At 36.4% G+C, this 21334-nt stretch overlaps 1 protein-coding gene and 1 non-coding gene across 2 annotated transcripts in view; one reads left to right on the forward strand and one right to left on the reverse strand.

The window, feature by feature from the left end:
- Positions 1-13077, reverse strand: part of LOC131148812 (DNA repair protein RAD16) — a 64980-nt gene extending 51903 nt beyond the window's left edge. Inside the window, exons 1-3 of the mRNA XM_058098738.1 lie at positions 12860-13077; positions 12507-12596; positions 11012-12234 (exon numbers count right to left, since the gene is read on the reverse strand). Of these exons, the coding sequence (XP_057954721.1) occupies positions 11012-12234; positions 12507-12596; positions 12860-12896 (1350 nt within the window). The 5' untranslated portion in view covers positions 12897-13077. The remainder of the gene's footprint in view (positions 1-11011; positions 12235-12506; positions 12597-12859) is intronic.
- Positions 13078-15024: 1947 nt separating this feature from the next.
- LOC131150005 (small nucleolar RNA R71) lies at positions 15025-15132 on the forward strand. The gene has a single exon (XR_009135392.1). It is a non-coding gene; the product is annotated as a small nucleolar RNA R71 (small nucleolar RNA).
- The last annotated feature ends 6202 nt before the right edge of the window (positions 15133-21334 follow it).

A 21334-nucleotide genomic window follows, 5' to 3' on the forward strand; every position in this document is an offset into this window, starting at 1 on the left:
CTACATCATGCTATTGCTACACCAAATAATAAGATTAAATCCCACAGATGTAGAGTACCAATAGTAGACCTTCAATTATCAACATAGTGAGTCCAATCTGCAATAGATATCCTATGATCTCACAATTTCTATTACATTTATCTATCAAACCGAGAGCCTTTGACCAACATCCTGTCAGTCAAATATGGTGCCATAAATAGTCTCTTTAATTATGGCATGATTTTATATTATTGCTGTAGATATTCTGTGATTAGTAGGCTGATTGTAGTTGATATTCTGTAATTAATAGGCTGATTGTAATTGCCTTAATTAGTCTCCTAGATGGCTGTAATTGCTGATTTTTATCCTTGTAACTAATGTTTCTATTTGCTATATAATACGAGAACCCTCACAGAGAGAGGCTTCAATCCAATTGACATGGTATCAGAGCGTTATCTCAATTAGGGTTGTTTTTTTTGGTTTTTTTCCTATGGGTAGCGGCAATTTATGGGTTGTCAGCAGTTTCTGACTGTCGGCAGTCTTTGTTGGGCGGTTGATTCTGTTTGCTTCAAAATCTTTGGTGGTTGTCGATCAGTGGTGTTCGGTTATCCTTTCTGGTGGTTGTCGGTGTTCTGTTTCGTCACAAATCTTTGGTGGTGTTGATTTGTGAAGAGTTTCTGCATATCTTTGCCGATTCAAATTCCTAGAGGTCCCATCGAAGGCTATTGACACATGAATCAGGTTTTATTTTTTGTGATTCAATTTTTTGTTGGGTTTCATCATGTCTTCTAGCGATTCCTTTGGGGGTTTCATCACGTCTTCTAGGGATTCCTTTGGGGTGCGTTTTATTGGAAAAAATTACTCTGCTTGGGAATCCCAGTTTTGTTTATTTGTTACGGGGAAAGAATTGTGGGGCCAGATTGATGGTAGTGATCCAGCTCCTATGGAGCCTAAGGAGTTGGCCAAGTGGAAGGTCAAAGATGCACGTGTGATGTCCTAGATTTTAGGGTCGGTTGATCCTCTTATTGTGCTCAATTTAAGGGCCTATATGACTACGAAGACTATGTGGAAGTACTTGCTAAAGGTTTATCACTAGGATAATACTGCACGTCGATTTCAGTTTGAATATGAGATAGCTAGTTACACTTAAGGCAAACTCTCCATTCAAGCGTATTTTTCTGGTTTTTCAGAATTTATGGTGAGATTTTTCTGATGTGGTTTATGCGAAGGCACCTGCTGCATCTATCTCTGCTGTCCAAGTTGTTCATGAGCAGAGCAAGAGAGATCAATTTCTGATGAAATTGAGCCCTGAATTTGAGGCTACTCGCTCAAATTTAATGAACCAAGATCCTTCACCATCTTTGGACGTTTGTTTTGAAGAATTACTTCGCAAGGAGCAGCGCCTTCTCACACAGGCTGAGTTCTAGCAAGATGCTAACCTAAATCTCATTGCCTATGCAGCCTACAGGAGAGGGAAGGATAAGGATATGCGCAAGGTCCAGTGTTTCAGCTGCAAGAAGTATGGTCATATTGTCGCCAACTGTGCAAAGAAAGTGTGTAACTATTGTAAGAAACAAGGCCACTTTATCATAGAATGTCCCACTCGGCCTCCAAACCGTCACACCACTGCTTATCAAGCTACAAAGAACACTTCTTCTGCTCCAGGGATGTCCTCATCTTCTTTGTCTGCCGCTGGATCCTCTACTCTTTCCGCTGAAATGGTCCAGCAAATGATTATGTCAGCTTTTTCCGCCTTGGGGCTTCAAGGTAATACTTCGCACAAGTCTTGGCCTATTGATTCTGCTACATCCAATCATATGACCAAATCATCAGATGCATTGTGCAATGTTCATCCACATCATGGTTCGTCGCAAATTCAGGTAGCTAATGGGAGTCATTTAGCTATTGATGAAATAGGAAATATCAATCCTTCATTCAAAGATGTTTATGTATCTCCTGGACTGTCTAATAATCTTATTTCGGTTGGCCTGTTAGTTAAGAAAAACTGTGATGTCCATTTTTCTCGTGATGGTTGTCTTGTGCAGGATCAGGTGTCGTGGAAGATACTCGCGAAGGGGCCTAAAGTTGGCAGACTCTTTCCACTACAGTTTTCTATTCCTATTAGTTTATCTTTGGTTTGTTTGACAGTTAATACTCCGAGTTCAATATGGCATAAACGTTTGGGCCATCCAAACTTTGTTGTGTTGTCTTGTCTCGTATGTTAAATTTTTGTTTGTTAAGCAATAATGAACATGTTTCTAAACACTTGTCATTTGATTGTTTTGTATGCAAAATTGGTAAGAGTAAGACTCTATCATTTCCTTCTCATGGTATTCATGCTACAAAATGCTTTGATATTGTACATAGTCATGTGTGGGGCATTTCTCCTATTTTTTTCTAGCTCGATATAAATATTTTGTGACATTCATAAATGATTTCAGTCAATATACTTGGGTCTATTTTCTTCAGGCCAAATCTAAGGTCCTATCTGTTTTTCAGAACTTTGTCGCATATATTGAGAACCAATTTTCTACATGTATTAAGATGTTGAGGTATGATTCTAGTGGGAGAGTACATGTCCCACGAGTTTCATGATTTCTTACATCACAAAGGAATTGCCTCTCAGCATTCTTGTCCTCATACTCCTTAGCAAAATGTGGTGGCGGAACGAAAGAACCGACACCTCTTGGATGTTGTTCACACCTTATTGCTTGAATCATCCGTCCCCTCTAAATTCTAGGTTGAGGCATTATCTACTGCAGTTTACTTAATTAATAGACTGCCCTCTCAGGTCTTGAATTTTGATTCTCCTTATTACCGTTTGTACCATCAGCATCCTAGCTATCTTAATCTGCATACTTTTGGATGCGTTTGCTTTGTTCATTTACCTCATCATGAACGTCACAAACTCTCTGCTCAGTCTGTTAAATGTGTCTTTATGGGTTATAGTATTTCCCACAAAGGTTATGTTTGCTATGATTCTTGTGCTAACAAATTTTCGTATATCTCGTAATGTTGTTTTCTTTGAGAATCAATGTTTCTTTCCTACACATGTTGAGTCGTTGCCTGAGATTAGTATTCTACCTTGTTTTGATGAATTGCCATCTCTTCCTAACTGGTTCAAACCCGAACTTGAGTATACTCAACGTCGACCAACTCTACCTATTCCTGAGACTGACCCTTCATCTGAAACTGTTCCGACGACTTCTCCTGAGATTGACATGACATCCAAAGACTGGTCCGATTAGTTCTTCAATGCCTCCTGAGCCTGGTCCTCGACGATCTACTCAGGTATCACGTCCTCCTGATCAGTATGATGATTACCACGCTTCTTTTAACACTACTTTGTCGTCTATTTCCATTCCTACATGCTTTTCAGAGCCTGTTAAACATGAATGTTGGCAAAAAGCGATCAATGAGGAACTTCAGGCTCTCGACGATCATACCTAGGATATTGTTCCTTGCCCCTCTACTGTTAAAGCCATTGGTTATAAATGGATTTTCTCGGTTAAGCTCCGCTCTGATGGGACTCTAGACAGGTACAAGGCATGCTTAGTTGCACTTGGGAACAAGCAAGAATATGGGGTGGACTATGAGGAGACATTTGCTCCTGTAGCGAAGATGACTACAATGCGTATGATTCTTTCGATTGCCGCCTCCCAAGGCTGGCCACTTCACCAGATGGACATTAAAAATGTTTTTCTTCATGGTGATCTCAAAGAGGATATTTACATGAGTCCTCCTCTGGGTTTGTTTTCTTCTCCGTCTTCCGCAGTATGTAAGTTAAAGCGATCTCTCTATGGCTTAAAGCAAGCTCCCTGGCATGGTTTGAAAAATTCAGCTCTACTTTGCTTTGTCTCTCCTTTGTTCAAAGCCAATATGACTCTTCTTTGTTTCTCTGCAAGACTCCAACTGGTCTCGTTCTCTTACTTATATATGTGGATGATATTGTCATTACTAGCACCGACTCCAACTTGATTGATCATCTTAAGCAGAATCTTCAGGCTTCTTTTCATATGAAAGATCTTGGTCCTCTTACGTATTTTTTGGGTTTGGAAGTGCACACGGATTCTTCAGGTATATTCTTGAATCAACGCAAGTATACCTAGGATTTGATTGGGCTAGCCATTCTTCAGGATTCGCCTTCAGTGGATACTCCTATGGAGGTCAACGTGAAATATCGAAGTGAGGAGGGTGATCTTCTTTCTGATCCCACTGTGTTCCGACAGTTGGTAGGGAACTTGAACTATAAGACTATTACTCGGCCTGATATTTCCTTCGCTATCCAACAAGTTAGTCAATTTATGCAAACTCCCCGCCACCTTCATTTAGCTGTTGTTCGCCGTATTATTCAATATCATCAAGGGTCAAGAGGTCGTGGGTTGTTCTTTCCAAATGGCTCTCCGCTTCGCCTTGTCGCTTATAGTGATGCGGATTGGGCTAGATGTCCTGATACTCGGCGGTCCGTCACAAGTAGGTGCATGTTTCTTGGTGATTCCTTGATCTCTTGGAAAATTAAGAAACAAGCTCGTGTTTCTAAATCCTCTACTAAATCTGAATACCGGGCAATGTCTGCTGCATGTTCATAGATTGTCTGGCTTCGTGGGCTTTTGGCCTACTCCTCTTCATGCTGATAATACTAGTGCCATTCAAATAGATACTAATCCTATTTATCATGAGTGTACAAAGCACATTGAAGTAAACTGTCATTCTATTTGAGAAGCCTTGGACACTCGGATTATATCTCTACCTCATGTTTCTACTCACCTCCAGATAGCTGACGTCTTCACGAAGGCTATGATACGACAACGCCATCAGTTCCTTGTGGGCAAATTGATGCTTCTTGATCGGCCAACATCAATTTAAGGGGGGATGTCAATCAAATACGGTGCCATAATTAGTCTCTCTGATTATGGCATGATTTTATATTATTGTTGTAGATATTCTGTGATTAATAGGCTGATTGTCGTTGATATTCTGCAATTAATAGATTGATTGTAATTGCCTTAATTAGTCTCCTAAATGGCTGTAATTGCTGATTTTTAGCCTTGTAACTGACGTTTCTATTTGCTATATAATATGAGAACCCTCACAAAGAGAGGATTCAATCCAATTGACACATCCCAATGTGGTTGTTTGGGATTTCCATAAACTACATCACCACCCCCACAGCAAATGATATGGCACGTTCAGTGACAATTAAGTAGATCAACTTCCAACTAGCCATCAATACCAATGTTTTCTTCAAAGTCCGGCCCAAGATCCCTAGAACAACTTCACATTGCGATCCATAGGAGTATCAATTGGTTTAATTTCCAAAATACTAATCTCACTTAGTAGAGATAGATTTAACACATCTCAATACTAAAAAAGTAACATGGAGTACGCCAAGTCCTTGATCAGAAGCAATCCTACTTTGATCACTACCTATGATGATGATATTATCAACATGAAGTACTAAAAGTACCAAACCTCTATCCTTTTTGCAAACAAAGTGACACAGAAGAAAACCTAAACTAGAGATCACTATAATATTTTTTTCAAACCAAGCTCAAGGAGACTACTTAATAACATAAATATTCAACCTATATATTCTCCACCCCCCCCCCCCCCACCCAAAAAAAAGCAACATAGCTAGGAAGTTGCTCCACACATACCTCTTACTGCAAATCTCCATAGCATAGCTACTTGGAAACACAATGTGTTTTGGGTCATGGTAAAGGTACGGGAACAGCGTAGGGTACTTAATAGGGAAGCAATTCTTAGGGGATAGGTCTATTCGATACACCATTTGGGTTGTGCTTTGGGTCGATTAGTCAAATATTCTATGTAGCATTAAGCAAACACACATAGGTCTATCTTGTCCTTATTTGTGTAAAGATTGATTCCTACCTGAACAGCTTCTGTTATTGGATTAGTAATAGATATGATTATTTGGATTGAACTTGTTTCGATCACCAATGGTAATAGACATGATATTAGAATAATAACATGCAAAGTATAATATACAGAACTAATGGTTAGCAATAAAATATGGTACAATGGATTACTAAATGTAATATATTTGATAGTACTAATAGTAATATACATGATATTAACATACTAAGCAATGGATTACTAATAGACAAACTTAATTGGATGACTAACAGTATTATACTTGATATTACAATAATAATAATATCAAGTATAAAGTATAGTTCTAAGTACTTCTAACAATTATGGATTAATAATAGTAATATAACTTTAACATATGGTACTTGATATTACTAATAACTAATAAGTATATTAATGTACTTGATATTAATATACTTGTTTGGACCAAACTTATTTATATTAAACTTATTCTGATAACTATAAACACTATAGTTGATATCTATAAAGTATATCACTAGCACATCATATTTTCCAAAACTTTAAAACTTTTTAAAGTGAAAAGTTATGTAGCACAAACAAGGCATCATATGACCTATCTTCATTGATTTTAAAAAATTTGAGTTTTTCTTATGATATTATGTGACAAATATGCATAGATATAGCAAAAAGTCAAAGGTATTGAATAACATTATTTGAAACTAACGAAACATCTAATACTTTTGTGCTTTTATACGATGCACATGCATAACATATATGTAATACATGGGAAAATTAAAATGGGAAATGATCTGGGATAAATTTAAATAAAACAACTTTATGCAGAACAACAAATTCCAAAAAATAATAATAAGACTAGATCCAGCACAAGATGGTATGAGTTTGTTTTAAATTAATTATCTTTATTATTTTTCAGGCGGGATGTTGGATTGTGGATGAAATTATGCTTAACAATCAATGTTGATATGGGTAAGAATGAAGTTCCAAACTTTTTGTGTTACACTTAATTATCTTATAATGTCCACACCATGCATTATTAAGAATCCTTTAGAATGCTGCTTGTGCAAATTATCTTTTGTACCCAAGTCAATCAAAACTTTATCATTGACAAGCAGATTTTAGAATTTAATAGTCTAAACTGGTGGAGCAATAGAACAAGTGTTCATCATTTCGTAATATTTAGTAATCAAATACTTGAACACACATTTCTAGTATTTTACACTTATATAATTTTACCAAAGCTTCATGAGTGAAATTCGGTCTTTTTAGTTTGGTAATGTCTAGCTCAGGAATATACGAGACATAAATTTGTTTTATTATGAGAGTATCAAATATATAATAATTATAATAATAATAATAACAACAACAACAACAATAATAGCATAAAAGGCAGCTCACCCATCCTATCAGTGAAAAGGAAATAAAGAAAGAGTATTTCTCCCATAAAAAAAGTTCTGGTTCAAATGGCTTTAATACCAAGTTTTTCAAGACTTGCTGGCATATCATTGAAGAGGATCTTCATAAGTCCATTATTTCTTTCTTCTCTGGTTCATCTTCTAAGGCAGATCAACGCTACTCCCTGAGTTCTTGCCCTCAAAACTAAAAACCCCGTGAACCCAGCAGATTTCAGGCCAATTGCTTGCTGTAATCCCCTTTTACAAATGTACTACTAAGTTGCTGGCTAACAGGCTTCAATCTTGCCTCACCTCTTTTATTCCCCATCCCCCCCCCCCCCCCCCCCCCCCCTCCCCCCTCAACCAGACTGATTTTGTAAGGAAGACTAATCCAAGATAACATCCTCCTTGCACAGGAACAACTTCATAACTACCATCTGAATAGAAGTCCTCCCATGATGGCTCCAAAGGTTGACTTAAGGAAGGCTTTGACTTTGTAGATTAGGATTTTATCTTAGGAATTCTTAAAATAATTGGCACTCCTGATGTTTTCATTGGATGGGAAGGAGAGTGTATCATCATTCCCCATTACTCAATTCGTATGAATGGTTCGCTTAAGGCTACTTTCAAGGGAAATAAGGGATTAGACAAGGGGACCCTCTATCCCCTTATATATTTGTAATGGTGATGGAAGTTCTTCCAAGAATCCTTAAGAGGGCAGCTTCCCAAGGTGAACCAGATACCATAAAGATTGCAGCTACCTAGGCATTACTAACCTGTCTTTTGCAGCTGATCTTCTGATCTTTGCCCATTGAGACTCTGACTCGGCAAAGAGTATAAAAAATGCTCTCATCTTCTTTTTCTATTCTGTCTGGTCTTCATTGCAATCCTTCAAAGTCAAGTTTTTTTCTTCTGGCATTTCTAACTCTGAAAAGTATTCTATCTTAAACATTCTGGTAGTTTCTGAAACCCCCTTGCTTGTCAACTACTTGGGTCTTCCCCATGTTACAAAGAAGTTAAATAAACTGGACTGTCTTCTACTTACTAAAATTGCATGAAGAATTTTCAACTAGACACACAAGCATCTTTCCTTTGCTGGAAGACTTCAACCAATCAAAGCAGTTGTTTCAAGCACTGAAAACTATCGGGGATCAGTTAAATTTCTGCCCTACTCTGTTGTAAAAGAAATTGAATGTAAATTCAATTTTTTTTTTGTAAAAATGGCAATGATTGGAACTCTAAGGCTGCAAAGTGAGCTGGTTTCAAGTTTGCAACCCTACTAATGAAGGAGGCTTGCGTATGAGGCTTTTCTCTGCATGAAATGAGATCACTGATCGTAAACTCCTATGGTATGTCTGCTCTTCCTCTCTTCGTCTTTGGGTAAGATGGATTCTATCTTACAAGCTTAAGGACAAGACAATTTGGGCAATTAAAACCCCCTTTGCTGCTCTTGGAATCTTTAAGGTTAGAGACAAAGCATATGGGCTTTTTAGACATTCAATTGGGAACGGCAGAAATACAGTCATGTTTTATGACGATGGATTTCTTTAAGCCCTGGGGGTGTGACTCGTGGCCCTCATGTTGCTATTGAGCTAGGCTTATCCCTAACTACAAAAGTCTCTGACATCATTCATAATGGAGTGTGGAAATGGCCAAATAGACATCTACCAGAATTACTGAACTTATCAATAGTATTGATTTTCTGTCTAACCCTGGTTCAATTGCTTGGGATTAATTCTGAAGGTTGATCTTGTTAGTTGGCATACAGCTATCTGGTTCAATCAGAATATTCCTATTTTCTAGACATGCTTTCATCTGCCGGCTGTGCATTCCAAGAGATTGGGGACCTTGGATAGGATTTCAAAATTGAATAATTCTATTAATCCTTGCTGTGTTTACTGTAGTAGCACCCCTGGAAGGAGGAATCATTTTCCCTTTCCATGTCAATTTTCCAAGGAGGTGCTGCTTCAAAGATCTCTCGATTCCTTTATCATTAGCGGCACCTTTTCTGACTGGGATGCTGATCTAGGATGGATTTCTTCTCTTAGCAATTCTGATCTTTCAATTGCCATCAAGCTGGTACAGGCTGCTGCTATTTACCATCTTCGAAAAGCAAGGAACACAGCAATATTTGAGAACTCAGTTCCAATTTTAGATTCAGTTTTGATATGTATTTGGCAGGACACTACATAATCTGTCCTGATTGAGTTTGGTTTTTTTGCTGGTTCCTTTCCAGCTGTTTAGCCTTCGTGTCTGGTGGTACTGTTTTTCCCCTGAGCTAATATATTCTATTACCTTCTTCTAAATAATAGCATCATTTGCCATGTAGGAGCATAAGAGCCACCTATACACAAACAAAAATTCAAAATAAGAATATTCAAATAGATACACATTATACTCACAGTACTCAGTATAAGGATATTTTACTATAGCCAAGTTCAAAAAAAATATATATGAATTTTTTTTTTCTCAAATATAAAACCTATTACCATTATAAGGCAAACTCTTTTTCAATGTTGTCCCTTCATTTTCCCAAACATAACCACTAATCTCATATTCTATTCAAGTTTTTTTTTTTTACATAAATAAAGAGACTCGTATAAAGGCAATAAAGAAAATATTACACAAAAAGAGAATTTAAAGTCCATGGCAGGCTGGACATTAACAAAATGCAATCATAGCATAAAACTTAAACCACCTGACATTCTCAACTTATTCAATCCCACCACCCCCTAAAAAATTATTCATTTAATCCAAACCATAGTTACTAGAAAACGTTAACACCCTAGCAAACCACAGGAATTGGTAAAAATGTCACCTACTTTGTTCTAGGTGACATCGCTCCAACAATCGAAAAAAAAAAATGGTACTTTAGTTTATACTCAAATAATTTAAATTTTCTACTGACTTCCATTGTTCTACAATCTCTCCCCACAATTATTTCTTCCCACAGTTTTTTGAAATAAAATCAGTCGCAATCACAGAATAGGTGCCACTGGACAAGCGGTACTTAAAATAAACTCCCATATGAATATTTTTGTGTAAGCAACTTAAATGATAAGGATATTTTAGCCGAATATAATGCTTTCACCATTAATGTACTTAGTATAGATTTAATTGTATTGGCTTAATTTCCACAAGGAAAATGCATAACAGCTACAAGACTGAGTCAGCATCCTAAGTGGATATGACTTAACTGACATGATCTTCTGAAACACAGTCTAGCTATTAAATCTAGTGCTACAGAGAGATGTGTGATCTGGATAGCAAAGCTATAGGCTTCAGACTTGACAGCAACGGATTCTGTACAATATTTTTTAACAGAATTCCTCTCTCCAAAGTAGGTTACAAATTCTAGTACCAAGTAAATATGGAATTCATTATTTCTATCGTGAATTTAACTGAATATGGAATTCATTATATCTACTATGAATTCTGCACAAATTTGATATACAACTGTATAAAAGTTCCATTAACTTTTCCAAATTCTAACATATAATTGCAAAAAATTTAAGATTACCACTTTAGATTTGCAATTGACATATGGATTGTGAAAATAACCATTAACTGTTATATTTCCAAGCATTTTTTACTTTACTGCATGTGCTTATGGGCCTACATGTGGGTTGGGTTGAAAGGGAAGTCATGTCGGGCCGGTACAACATAACTAATCCAGAAAATTTCTGTAACTTAACAGTTGGAGACAGTTCAACAGAGAGCAAATTCATATAAAATTATCTAATCATAATTGGCATTCATTTACTCACCTCATCCAAAATAATGCGATCCCATTTCACAGAGTGCAAAACTGATTTCTTGGTGGCCAAGCCTTGTTCAGCACCAGCTGAATTCTCCATGGAAGAATCAACTCGCACATCTTTCCCACGGCTGTACTGCTTTGTTCCCCTCCTTTTAGCAGCTTTGGATGCACTGGCTTCATCCTCAGCTGATTCTGCTTTCTTTAAAATTTTTATTCCACGTTTTGCCGACTTCCTAGCTTGCTTAGATTGCTTTTCTGTTCTAACAGCATCAGGCCCACAGAAATATTTCAAGTGAATAGACAGTTTGTGGAAATAAAATAATTTCCCACACCACTGGCACTTCTGCTTTGGTGGCATCACATTTTTCCTGTATTCATATTCTACGATGGAATAAGTGGTTATGACAAAATCATTCTCAGAGAACTGATGATGAATCTTTCCTCTGTTAGCACCATGATAAACCAGCACCTTTGTACTTTGTTTTGCAGTGAATCTTTCAATTTCATTTTCCCATTGTTTCACAGCAACCAAGGGACAGATTACAAGGGTGCATTTAATTTCAGGCAACTCTGTGGTTGGACTGGGTGGCAGAAACAGTCCATTAGATTCACAAATTGTCCGACGGATTTCCCGTTTAGCAAGTACAAGTGCAATGGCTTGGATGGTCTTTCCCATTCCCATTTCATCCGCAAGGATTCCACCTCTAGTTGCAGATTCCTCCTGCTCCAAAGCCCAGGCCAGCCATTCCTTCTGATATCTCAGCAGAGGTACGGTCAAATCTGGGGGTGCCTCAACAGTTCTGTTCCCTACTTCACTCTGATTATCCAAATCAATATCGTTTGCCATGTTCCCATCAAGCCACCTTTCATGCTCCTCTTCCCAAACTTCCCACATCAATGTCGGTCCTTTGTCCCCCTTTTTTTTCCTCTTTTTATTCTTCTTCAACCCCTCATTCCGCCCAAGAGAATCAATCCCATCAAAGTCCTCATCAAGCATCTGATGTTCTACTTCTTTCTCATTACTTCCTTCTTCCTTCCCTTCCTCTGACCATTGCACTTCCTTCCTCAACCGGCCCCTTTTCTTCTTCCGTTCCACTTTCTTCCTCAACACATGCTCATCAGAATCAGAATCAGAATCAGAATCAGAAATATTATCTTCTTCATCACTTACTTCCGTCCCACATTTTCTTTTATGAATATTGTGCTGCAGCGAACTCAAATAATCTTCATCTACATTTACACAACTCAATACGGGTTACTGCAATAATCTAAGCATGAATCTTATTAAATCTTTCCGTATGTAGACTGCATTTGCTTTAACAAAAATATATCCAAATAATTTTTTTTATTTATCTGGATATAATATAAAGAAAACACCTTATAAAAAGTATAAAATTCATTTAAGGGGGATAATATACAACTTACATTCTCATCAAAACGAACGTGGTTGGGTAAAATATTTTACCCACCCACCAATAAACTAGACAAAGAAAGTTGGGTACCTGTGTCGCTGATGCTACCATCGTCAGAGTCCGTGAGAGGAACGTAATCTTCTTCGACAGAGCGATCTTTACGACGGCGACTGCTACTTGCTACAAAATTAACAGAAGCCAAAATAAATAAATAAATAAATAAATAAATGAAATTGAAACAATCTGCTGTTTGTTTTGACAAAACTGCTGTTATTCCCCATGTTCTAGACAACGAAAAAAAAATTTAAAATAATAAGAAAACTAAATGTCCTACGCTTTCTCAGTAACCGATCAAACTAATCGTACATTGAGAATTTTCTTCTCCAAAAATGCATTAAAAATAACAAAACAAAAAACAAAAAACAAAACCTGTGACTTCTTACCTTCTATCGAACGACTTCCACGGCAGCGAAGCTTCATTGCTGCAAAATCAAAGGCGACTTGGGAGTTGGGTTCTTGAAAAATCTGATCGAAGGACACCCTTCTACATAAGCTTTGGGAAATTAAAAACTGACGGTGGGTTGGAAATGCTGGGGTCTGCCACTTCTCACTCGCTTTCTTCGAGGGCGCACTGAGCGGGCGGCGGGAACGTCCTCGCGCAGCGGTTGTGGGTCCCGCTGAGATAAGACTAATATATCGTAAGAGACAAAAACTCAAATTATTTAATTTGTTAATTGTTAATCATTTATCTTTTGTTAATGAAAAGTCCTGTCTGTTTTTTTTATGAAACACAAATTTAAATAAATTCATAAATTTATCATGTCAAAGTAGCTTAAGTCATTGGTATTTTTTTATAAAATTAATTATTCAAAAATAAAGTCACATTTAAAGTGTATTAAAAAATAAATTTTTCATTACATGACAATTATTTTTATTTTGGTTTTTAAATTCTTATATACATAATTTTCTCCACTAAATAAAGTAGTATAATAATAAAAACAAAAGCACGAGTGACTCTTGAAAATTTACATATGCTTTCTTAAAAAATTTTAAGAGTTAGTGTGGATTTTATTACAAAGAATTTTATTTTTTATTTATAATTTTTCAACTCTTCTAAAGAAATATAAAAAAAAATTTGTAATTTTTTAAAAATAAAAAATATTTTCCATAAATTAATATGTTCTAAACCTTTTAATAAAAAGATACTTGTAGTTTTTGTTAAATTTTTTATTTTGGCACACCCGTTGTTATACGAAAAAATTATTTTGAATTTGTTACTTATCAAAAAACACATGGAACTTATCATTAGAAAAGTTGAGTATTTAAGAGACATTATTAGCAAATAATTGAATTATTAAGATGACTTATTTATCTGTCTATCTATCTATTTATCTATTACTTATATTATTTCCGAACATTTTCCATTCATGAGCTTTTGACACGTTGCGGTTTAAAAGGTTAACACTTAATGGGTTGAGAGGTTATTATATGGGAGTTGTGGGTTGTTACTTGTGAGAGGAAGTGAGGGATTTTTCCTGAGGTAGGGAAGGGGTGAAGAAAAATTGTCCATTGTTTTAGGCTACATTTTCTCCTTGGTTGGAGAGATAGGAACTCAATTTCCAATGGAGTCTCATCGAAGGTAGTAGATCAAATGATTGAGATGCAATGTTGGTAAAGGGCATAGGGGTGTACGAGGTAGCAATAGAGTGCAAGAGATCATGGGATATGGCCATGGGGAGTGTTCCAATGGGAATCAAATGGTAAGGAGGAGACCCTATCTCGCAAAGGGATATTGACGATTGTGTTGTGAAAAATTATATGCACAACAAAAATAAATAATTTTACAACGCAGCAAACAATAGTGAAATATACAAAACAACAATCACGTAGAATATAATGAAAGTAATAACAATGACATAAAGAATTACATGGTTCAGCAATGCCTACATCAACGGGAGCAATCGGTAATGTAATTTTCACTATTTTGTATCCAAAGACACTGAGTTACATAATACAACATCTATATTTAAGTTCCCCAGAGGCTTTCACTCCAAAACCCAACCTATCCAATGACTGGTTTTCAGACTTCCAACTAAAGTGGGGTGATTGCGCCATCCCGAACTATAGGTATCAGAGAAAGGTGTAAAAGGCTTCTTATACACACCTAAGGCATTACATTGTTCTTCATGCATCCCTCTCATCTCAACAAATGTGGGACACTCTTAGACAAGATGATCTACCCCACCACACACAAAACATGGTCTAAAAGACTTTGCATAGTTAGCCACATGTGTTGGCTTTAAGTCTTTAGTCTTTAACACCTCCAACTCCCTAGTGAGCATCTCAACCTTAGCCTTTAGGTTATCCTCCTCCCTGAGATGGTAAATTCCACCACCATTTGGGTTTCCTGTAGGTCATGACCTATTTGTGCTCTCAGTAGCACTAGGTCTTGTCCATGTGTGGGCTTTTTCTGCTAAGTTATTCAAATATTCAATGGCCTCATCAGGGTCCTTTTGCAAAAATTCATCATTACACATCATCTCAATGAATTGGCGCTCCCTAGGTACACGTCCTTCATAGAAGTAACTCACAATGCGCCAATTCTCATAACCATGGTGGGGACACAAATTTAACAATTCTTTAAATCTCTCCCAAACTTGGTATGAAGTTTCACTTTCTTTCTGAACAAAGGTTGAGATTTGTCTTTTCAAAGCATTTGTTTTGTGATGTGGAAAATACTTATGAAAAAATTCTTGAGTCATCTCAACATATGACCCAATCGAACGTGGTCTCAATGAATACAACCAACTCTTTGCTCTTTCTTTTAAAGAAAATGGAAAATATATATAAGTCTGTGTCCATTGTACTAGGTTGATTATGAAAAGTTGCAACTGAAAAGCTAGGTGTACTCCCAAGAGGCGGGTGAATTGGGTTTTTAAAATTTTCTTTGAAATCCCTTTGTTTTACAAGTTCCTTTAGTTAAGAGTTAACCCCTTTTTCAATTTGAGTTAATTTACAATCACACTCTTCAAACACAACAATTTCACAAGTATAATTGATGCTCAATCCAATCAATGAAGTTAGCTTGATATCACAAAAATAGAAAATTCAACCAAGCTTCCAAAATTCAAATATCAATATCAAAATAAGTATCTTGATTTTAAGTATGTAACCAACCAATATATTAATGAGCTTTGGTATTAATCAATCAATATACTCCCTTGTGGTTTCCACAATAATATTGATTAATCAACGTTCTCCCTTACGGTTTCCGTAATTCCCAAAAGCAAATTAATATCAAGCAATTCAAATAAGCATCCACACAGTTTATAATTAATATCAAAGCAATTCAAATAAGCATCCACACAGTTTTATATATGCTGTAATTTAAAGAGAATAGGGAAGAGAGTGACATCAAGATTTTTACGAGGTGTTGGGAATTAACAACAAATTTTTGAAACCTGTGAGAAACAAAATAAAGAAATAATACATGCCAAAGAAAAAAAAATCAATCACACGCACAAGACAATATTTACGTGATTCGGCAATTTTGCCTATGTCCACGGAGTTGCAGGGATTTCACTATTATAAGGAAGAAAATATAGAAAATGCGACGGTACAATACTCTCTCTTTCGCGAAGTGTGACGGCTGATCAACCATAATCACCATAACGGCGATTTTATATCTTGCGCACAGCAATGCACTACAAAACGGGCCTAAGCCTTCGCTCCATGGACTAAGCCTTAAGATAAAAATCTCTCATTAAAGAAAGGTCGGGTCATCATCCAGATCGAATGGAACTAGCTCCACAAAGCCCAACACGAGGTTCAGCTATACCCACCTACGTCCTCGCCTTAGGTACACCACCCAAAGATTCACTGTACCGCTCCCTTAACTGGGTGGAGCAAACCTTTTACACATTCCTTCAAATAGGATAGAGTCCTCCTCTCCAAGCGATACCCTTTGCTTGGTAAACCGACGATTCAATATCCTGAATTGTCAAAAACAACAGTAACAAGAACAAATTCTTGTGTACAAAGACACTCTCACAAATAGAACTAATTAGTACAAGTTAGAGCATTAATATACTTCAAATTAAGTATTAATAAAGACTGAATTTGAAGCTCAAGAAATTAATCATCAGGTTCTTCTTTAAATTGAATGAAACTTAGTAAGAGCACAAGAACCGAGTGGTTGTACCAACAGGAATTTAGTAGAACTTCAACAAGGATAAGTGAGCAAAAGAGCTTTGAGAATTAGAGACTTTGATTGCTAGATTGTAAGTAGTTGTGTGTAAAAATCCTTTGGTTTCCCATTGACTCACTCGAAAAATGAGCAGCTCGGAAGCTATCCCAAGTATAGGAGTTACGTCGTGTAATATTTAACCCAAGGGCTAGATCGTCTCCTCAGGGAATGCATTTTAATCTCAAATTTTACGTTCGCCCAATCGAAAAATAAAAGTTACTGAACTCGGTTCAGATTCAGATTTTCAAGATGGTTCAATTTCACTTTTGACGAATTAAATGCCACATAATTTAAAAACCCTAAACCTAACAAGCACTGAATTAACGAGCAAAGATTTAAACTCTAATCTACTCAAGAAAATACTAAAACACGCGTTAATCAAATATGGCAACCTAGAACATGGAATTAAAAACACACAATAGAAGCTAAACCAAACACACACACGCGCAATAAAAATCGAACATTTTAACATGAATTAAAAACTCGAACTAAAATTAACTATTAACGATTTAACCGATAACAGAATACAATAAATAAAAAAATAAACTCTAATAAAAACCAAACCTAAATTAAACCGAACTTCAATCAAAAATCAAATTTTACGAAAGAAAGGCAACTAAATTACTTTCTAAAATAAAGACAATTTTTTTGCCTTCTTGTATTTTATTCTTTTCCTTTTCTTAAGAAATCAAACTTAACATACTCAAACATAAAAAACAAAACCAACAAAAAAAACAACTTTAATGGAAACATAATACTCAATAAAACAAAGAATTTAGATTCCCTAAACAATAACAATTTGACTTAAACTTTACTTGGAATAAAAAAAAACAAATAAACATTGAAGGAGAATGGAAGAAATAGGAACAACAAAACAAATAATAAACTAAAATAAAATAGAGGGAGAGAGAGAGGCAGCCATGGGAGTGTCCGGAGCAGCTGGCCGAAAGCTTGATCTGCAGAATTGGAACAGCATGGAGGGTGGTGGCTTCGGGTCTCCATGGGGCTGCTGTGCGCAGGTGTTGTCTACTGGAGCTGCTGGTGCTGCTCGGGTTCCAGTAAGTGGCTGGAACAGAGGAGGGATTGCTGAGATCTACCGTGGAGTTCAACTGAGAACCAGGGGGAGACTTGCAGAGGCTAAGCTGGAATTGGTATGGCAGTGACTTGTGGTCGTGTGCATAGGAGGGCTGGAGGAGAAAGGAGATTTGTGAGTATTGGAAAACAGGGGAAGAGAGAAAGAGGAAAAGAGAGAATTAAAATAAAATAGAGAGGAACTAGGGCAAGAGAGGGAGATAGCAAGCAAGAAGAAAAGAAGAACAAGAGAAGAAGAGGAAGAGAATGGTGCGGCTGGGGCAGCGCCCAACAGGGGAAAAGAAGGAAAATGGGAAATTTAAATAAAGGAGAGGGGAGGCTCGCCCTAGACCCACTACTCGGATGGCTCAACCTGACCCAATTGGAGCTGACCCGGCTTGCATGGCCGGGTCACATCACATATCCTCGTATATTTTTTTTTTATTTTTTTCATTCTCTGTTCATCACCAAATTTGACCCTTCTAGAGTCCGTTTCTCACAAAACTTAAAACATGAAAGTTGTAGATAATATTTTCCTCTTTCTCTAAAAATTTGAATCGCCTTGATTAGAGCTTGTACGAAAATGTTATGCATGAAATACGAACAGGTGTCGATTTTGATTCTTAAAAATTTTCCCGCGATAAAATATTACCAAAAATTCATAAATTGCACAATAAAACTCGAGAATGATAATTTTGGCACTTTATTAAAATATTGGACAAATTTGGACATTTAATTAAGAATATAAGTCGTAAATTCCGGGTTAAGATGCCCAATAATGTAGTTTTGACGCGTAATCACCCATGTATTGATAGGGTTCTAAAAGTAATTTAATGTTGCCCGAGTTTACTTGGAGTATTTACCAAGTTTACTTGGAGTATTTCCCAAATTTATACAAAGTTTGGAGCCTAAGCAAACAATTTTGATAGTTTCCCAAGCTACTTTATCGTAAATTTGGAAAGTCACTTGCCTTTCAAAAATAGGTGTTGTAAGCTTCAACCACTCTTCATTATTTTGGGTCTAACTTTCACTATACAACTTCGATTTGAATGTTCTTGGTATCAACAGAAATCTAAGAGAAAATCCCACAACTTTCATGTTAGACATCTTTTAGGATAAAGAGTGTTTTATAGATAAAATTGCTCATCAATGCATATGTAAGGTACTTTTCATTTCAAAAATAATTTTAACCTTTTCGAAATAAATTTTGACCTTAAAAAAATATTTTCCAAGTATTTTTAAAATGGGTCTTTAATTCAATAATCATTCCTAAGAGTTTCAAAGCATCCATATTGATTTTAAATTGAAATACTTACATAAGACTTTCTTAAGACTTAAACATTCAAAGTGTGAAGTCTTCATGTATGTCTTCCTTTGAGTCCATCTTGACTTTGAGCTTCAACATTCTTTAAGTTTTCATAAGATTTTGTTGACCTTATGGGTCATTCCTAGTTTTGATAATGACAAATACTCTTTGTATTTGATGACTTTCAAGTTTGTGTGCAGGATCATACTAGCTAGATCATATTGATAGCATGCAGTAACTTGAAGAAATATGAAGACCCCGACATATTCATTAATTGTGCTAATATATTTTGGGTTTGTAATAATTTCGTTTCAAATGAGTTTGTAATAATCTCTACATGTCATGCATGTAGGAAGTAAGCTCAATAAATGATCATATACAGACCATAGAAAGACCTTAGGGATCAGTCGACCAATGCCGGATACTTTCGGTGTCCTCAAAAGACCTTAGAAAGACCCTAGGCCCCAGCACTAGCACATAAGATGTCTTCAAAATCACTTAACATATTAGGAAAATTAATTGAAGTAAAAATGAACATAAATGCCAAATCTGTGAGAGGTCGGGCTATTGAATCCGTGGTGTTCAAAACACCTCGGGCCACCGAACCGTGGACAGGTAAACATGTTGACCTGTGTTCGGCAAACCGAACCACATTGTACACATCTTCCTCAGTCGATCAAAACTATGTTAGGTTTCTTTTCACCAACCTGGGCGCTTGAACCTTAGTGTTCAAAATAGCCTCGGGCGACCGAACTTGTGAGTTCGGTCAACCGTTGGACGGAGCACCCGACTCGCGGACCTTTTGAGGAATCGCCTTGTTCAGCTAACCGAGCCCATTTTCGGGCACCCAAACCTTGAACAACACCTTTTTGCACTGTGTCTGTTCGGGCACCCGAAAACTCTCGGGTTGTTTATTTTTTTACCTAGGTTAAAGTGGTTAAATGGGGTTATTTTCTTTAAACAGGTTTTAAACTTTTTTAATAATGCCCATTGAGTCCCCAAACTTTTTTAATAATGCCCATTGAGTCCCCAATGGTCATAATTTTGCCTATGCCTATATATACAAGCGTATTTGCAAAATTAAGGATGGATTAGCAAATAGGATTAGACTAAAATTCTCTCTATTTTTCAAAACCCTATTTTGCTCATACTACTCCCATTACTACTCAAAATACTCTCATACATCCATTCCTTTTATTCATCCTAGCTTTGTGAGAGTTCTTAGTGTGCTATTGCTATATTATTGATTGCTTAATTCTCTCAACATTATGCTTGATTATTTGTTGATTTTTGAGAGTTAAGCAAAGAGTTATCCCACAGATTTTATTTGATAAATCTAGTGTTGGGAAAAACTCATTAGCTTAACGATATTTGTATTGTCATTGCAAGATTTCTTTAGCTATACTTTTAGTATGCAAAATATTTTATAAATCTTGATTTCAAACAACTTTTGTGCTTGATACAATTTGAGAAAATATTTTTGAATTCATTTGAATATTATTGCTAACATCTTTGAAACACTAATATGATATTGAGATTTGATAATACTTTGCTTTCAAAGATTAGCTTGTTTGAACACTCTTGTGCAAACTTGAAATTATCATTGTACTGAGTATAGATTGCACATATACACCACTAAGCTTATCATTCTTACATGTTTGGTGTGCATTGATTATACTGTGCTGAATTGTGGTACATAGTCTGCTTAATTAAGAAGCATTTATTTGTACGCAAAATTTGTATTACATTTGTTGTATTCTATGCGTGTGCTTGAAGAGGGAGACTAGCCCTGTGGAATAGTCCCGGATTGGCTTATACCCGATTTGGAAAGCCAGGTGCACTATCCTGGTAAGGTGTAGGTTGAGGTCAGCCCCACTAATTGACCTGGTTGTAAACAGTGCCGATCCATCCGTTAAGTGAGCTGTAGTGGAATCCTTGTGTTGGTGCAGCTAAGGTGGGGACGTAGGTAGTATTGGTCGAACCCTGATAACATATCGTGTGTGCACTGTTTACAATTCCGTATTTTACATTTCTGCACAAATATGTTATTCTGTGAATGCCATGCATGATTTAATTTCCGCACATTTTATTTATCTGCGCATTTGGAATTGTTTAAAAAGACCCTAGGTTGTGAAATACTACTAACATCTGGTTTAACCTAAGAATAAGTTTTAAAATTTCAATTCACCCCACTCTTGGGAATACACCAAAGCTGACAATTGGTATCAGAGTCTTGTAGCATTGATTTAAACGTTTTTACTAAATGTTGACCTTATAGGTCACACCCGATTTTGA

The sequence above is a fragment of the Malania oleifera genome, chromosome 2, assembly GCF_029873635.1.
Source record: "Malania oleifera isolate guangnan ecotype guangnan chromosome 2, ASM2987363v1, whole genome shotgun sequence".
NCBI classification, from domain to species: Eukaryota; Viridiplantae; Streptophyta; class Magnoliopsida; order Santalales; family Ximeniaceae; genus Malania; species Malania oleifera.